Here is a 5,200-nt window from a genome sequence, read left to right on the forward strand (position 1 = left end):
AATAATAATAATAATAAGGCTTAGTGAGAACTAAACTGATCTTATAAACTGGCGCTAGTTTCGAGAGTAGTTTTATTGTATTAGATTTAATATTGAACACATACATATTGTTCACGTCTTTGAAACCATACGATTCTTTACCTCATTATCAGAAACATAAAAAGAACTGAAAAGTTTCCTTGCTGTTAAGTTCCAACAACTGCCAGAGAAATTTTGAACTTTGCGAGGACTGAGAAGAAATCTTTACTTAAACTGTAGAGTATTTCATTGTTTTAGGATTAATTTTTCTAAAATATCAGCATCTATTTTTAAAAATTACGAACAAACTGTATCTCCGCTGGAGCGTATTATATAATATTCAGTATTTTTATTTAAGTGTCCAGCTTGTTTGTAGTTAAGCACAAAGCTAGACAATGGGCTATCTGTGCTCTGCCGCCCCCCAGTGCCACAGCGGAATGTCTGCGGACTTACAACGCTAGAATCCGGGTTTCGATACCCGTGGTGGGCAGAGCACAGACAGCCCATTGTGCAGCTTTGTGCTTAATTACAAACAAACAAACTGTGCTCTGCCCACCACCGGTATCGAAAACCGATTTCTAGCGTTGTAAGTCCGCATCCATACCGCTGTGCCACTGGGGGGCTTAAGTGTTCAGATAGGGCAAATTATAAATACTTCTAATTTCAAATTATAATTAAAAGATTGGGAGTAAGCAGCTATGAGGTTATGTCACAACTAGAATAATAAAACAAAAGATTATAGAGTACAAATATTGTTTAACAATATCAAAATTTATGAAGGGCAGAACGAGAACGATTCAGATGCTGCAAATAATAATTATAATAACAACTTTTAAATACACAGAAAACCACTGTAAACCTGTTGTCCCTTGTAAGCAGCAATTCCGTTAATCAAACACTAACTGCTCACTTGATTCTGGAATTATTAATAAGTAAAGAAGAGTGTGCATTAATAAAAGTTAATTACCGACTAATTAATTAATTGTGAAATTATTGATAAGTAAAGAAGAGTGTGTATTAATAAAAGTTAATTACCGACTAATTAACTAATTGTGAAATTATTAATAAGTAAAGAAGAGTGTACATTAATGAGTTAATTACCAACTAATTAATTAATTGTGGAATTACTAATAGAATTAATAAAGAAGAGTGTGAATTAATAAAATTTAATTGCCAACTACTTAATTAATTGTGAATTTTTTAATAAGTTTGATACATGAGGGTTATTTGAGCTAGCCGTCCCTAATTTAGCAGTGTAAAACTAGAGGGAAGGGAACTAGTCATCCCCACCCACCGCCAAGTCTTTTACTAACGAATAGTGTGATTGACCGTCACATTATATCGACCCCACGGTTGAAAGGTTGAGCATGGGGGTGTGACAGCGATTCGAACCCGCGAAGTGCGAGTCGAGCTCCCTAACCACCTGGCCATGCCCTATTAATAAGTAAAGCAGAGTGTATAATAATATTTAACCACACTATTTATGTTATATTCAGCTCCGTTATACTTCAAAATTTCGTTATTTCTATTATGTATTTCCAAAGTATTTGTAAAAGTAATAAATATTTTCATTTCACTAAAACTAGAAACAATATTTTCGTAGACCAACTTGTCACCTACATTATAGCACCAAAAAATTGCGATTAAGTTTATATTAGCGCTACAATGGAAACTGCAAAAGTATAAGAATGTATTTCTTTATTAGGGGCTACTAATGTGACGATGGGCCCGGCATGGCCAGGTGGTTAGGGCGCTCGACTCGTAATCTGAGGGTTGTGGGTTCGAATCCCCGTCACACCAAACATGCCAACCTCCGCCTTTGCCTGGTCCCAAGTCCAGAATGAGAAAGGAGGAGGGTTGGGCGCGGGGCTAGCAACTCCACCCCGTAAAAACCAACCTGCTACAAGTAACTGCAACAACAACTTCCGTTGGGAGTTTACAGGAATAAAAAAAATAATAATAAAAAATGTGACGATACCTAGGTTCTAATTTTTAACCTAATTTATTTAATGTCAGTAGTTAGGTGTGGCCGTAAATATTTACTTGTATATAATGAGTTAAGATCCAAAGTTGTGCGATCTACGAAAATGAACGGAAGTTTTCTAACAAATTCATTTAAATAGAATACGAAAACAAATTCGCAACGAATATTGAATATATATTATTTTACTTACCTTATTATCCTTACCAGATCGCATCATTTATATATATATTATTTTACTTACCTTATTATCCTTACCAGATCGCATCATTTATATATATATTATTTTACTTACCTTATTATCCTTACCAGATCGCATCATTTATATATATATTATTTTACTTACCTTATTATCCTTACCAGATCGCATTATTTATATATATATTATTTTACTTACCTTGTTATCTTTAGCATATCCCATTATTTATATATATATTATTTCACTTACCTTGTTATCTTTAGCAGATCCCATTATATATATATATTATTTTACTTACCTTGTTATCTTTAGCAGATCCCATTATTTATATATATATTATTTCACTTACCTTGTTATCTTTAGCGGATCCCATTATATATATATATTATTTTACTTACCTTGTTATCTTTAGCAGATCCCATTATTTATATATTTCGAAATTTCTCCCCTCTTCTACTTTAATCGTCGAAATTTAACTTTCACTCTTCTCCCGAAAAGAATTTTGAGGCCGAGAGTTGATTTTACACGATATTTATACTGTTTCCTGCAGCCGTTATCATGTGATTAACTGTTTCCATTTTCAAGAATAGACAAGGAATAATAGTATGCAAAAAGTTAAGAGTCCTAAGTTTAAAAATATTTAAAATTTACACAAATAGCAGTTATTTATACTTTTTCGAGTTGTCAGTTGGGAAGTATTTTGACATATAACTATTTATCTTAATAAGATGGACTCGTCCAAAGGCGGAGCATAAAGCATGTGATATGTGTTTACGATGGTCTTTCAACACAGGTGTTGATTACAATGAAGAAAAATATCGTTTAAGTAAAGTTAAACGTAATGCATATTCACCAATATGCTATGAAAAATCTTAAAATTAAAAGTATGGTCAAGTGTATTTCAATTCAGCTCGTCGTTAACACCGTATTTTATATGCCAGCTTTTTTCCATGGAACTTATCGAAATATTAGCAACAAAGCTTATTTGATTAAGTTATACATTTATATCAGTTGTAAGTCGAAGTAAATCACTTTACATATTTATGTAACTTATTATTTAAAAGCATTTTCAGATTTACAAGCTGTATTAAAATATTAAATCATATATATATATATATGTATAGGAATAGACATAAAGCGACTACAAAGCGAGCCCTACTTGTACTTGAAAACGGTTGCTATAGAAATGACAGATATCCAAAGTTATGTTAATATTAATAGCTTACAGCTTGAACAATAAAACAGATAAACGTCAAGTACAACAATATTTTACCAGTCTTCACTCTAGCAAACACGATAAACTACAATCAAGCTACCAGTTCTTACAATAAAGGACATAATAGTATACTAGCTAGAGTACCTATTCTCTGGTTATGTAAAGTCATGATTAGTAAAAGGTTATCTTAGAACATGAAAATTTGCTTCCCTTATACATAATTGTAAAAAACGTAAAAACCTCCATTAAAACTGGAAAACACAAAATGTGAAACCGTAACTTTGCTTGTATCTCTGCACGGATCCAACAAACTTTCATCTTAAATTTGGTGAAGATTCATCAACAGGGGTGAAGTAGTGGTAAAAAACACCCATAAAAACCGCAAAATTGAAAACTTGCTTGTATCTCTGTGAATAGATCTTCACCAAATTCGGTATGGAAGTTCATTTGGTGAAGAGCTATCCACAGGGGCGAAGTATTGGCGGAAAAAAAAACACGCAAAAAAATGTCCATAAAAACCACAGAACTGAAAATGTTAATGCACCCCTGCATAGTCTTAATGAACCTCCATAACAATTTTGGTGAAGATCCATTTACACCCTGCGAAGTAGTTACATGGACATACAACAGACAGTACTATTATATATAGAGAGAAGTAGTTACATGGACATACAACACATAGTGCTATTATATTTATTTAGAAATAGTTACATGGACATACAACAGACAGTACTATTATATTCATATAGTAGTAGTTACATGAACATACAATAGACAGTACTATTATATTTATATAGAAGTAGTTACATGGACATACAACAGACAATACTATTATATACATATTTCACAACATGAAAGTAGTTACATGAACATACAATAGACAGTACTATTATATTTATTTAGAAGTAGTTACATGGACATACAACAGACAGTACTATTATATTCATATAGTAGTAGTTACATGAACATACAATAGACAGTACTATTATATTTATTTAGAAGTAGTTACATGGACATACAACAGACAGTACTATTATATTCATATAGTAGTAGTTACATGAACATACAATAGACAGTACTATTATATTTATATAGAAGTAGTTACATGGACATACAACAGACAGTACTATTATAGTTATATAGAAGTAGTTACATGGACATAAAACAGACAGTACTATTATATTTATATAGAAGTAGTTACATGTACATAAAACAGATAATACTATTATATTTATATAAAAGTAGTTACATGGACATAAAACAGACAGTACTATTATATTTATATAGAAGTAGTTACATGGACATAAAACAGATAGTACTGTTATATTTATATAAAAGTAGTTACATAGACATAAAACAGATAATACTATTATATTTATATAAAAGTAGTTACATGGACATAAAACAGACAGTACTATTATATTTATTTAGAAGTAGTTACATGGACATACAACAGACAGTGCTATTATATTTATATAGAAGTAGTTACATGGACATACAACAGACAGTACTATTATATTTATATAGAAGTAGTTACATGGACATAAAACATATAGTGCTATTATATTTATATAAAAGTAGTTACATGGGCATAAAACAAACAGTACTATTATATTTATTTAGAAGTAGTTACATGGACATACAACAGACAGTACTATGATATTCATATAGTAGTAGTTACATGAACATACAATAGACAGTACTATTATATTTATATAGAAGTAGTTACATGGACATACAACAGACAATACTATTATATTTATATAGAAGTAGTTACATGGACATA

The 5,200-nt window shown here is 31.1% G+C and overlaps 1 protein-coding gene across 1 annotated transcript in view; it reads right to left on the reverse strand.

Annotated features, from left to right (window-relative positions):
- The window catches only part of LOC106462895 (betaine--homocysteine S-methyltransferase 1-like), a 15,858-nt gene extending 12,978 nt beyond the window's left edge, over positions 1-2,880 (reverse strand). The window contains 1 exon segment of the mRNA XM_013922859.2: positions 2,597-2,880. Coding sequence (XP_013778313.2) covers positions 2,597-2,620 — 24 coding nt within the window. The 5' untranslated portion in view covers positions 2,621-2,880.
- Between the last annotated feature and the right edge of the window lie 2,320 nt (positions 2,881-5,200).

The sequence above is a fragment of the Limulus polyphemus genome, unplaced genomic scaffold (assembly GCF_000517525.1).
Source record: "Limulus polyphemus unplaced genomic scaffold, Limulus_polyphemus-2.1.2 Scaffold1277, whole genome shotgun sequence".
Taxonomy (NCBI): Eukaryota; Metazoa; Arthropoda; class Merostomata; order Xiphosura; family Limulidae; genus Limulus; species Limulus polyphemus.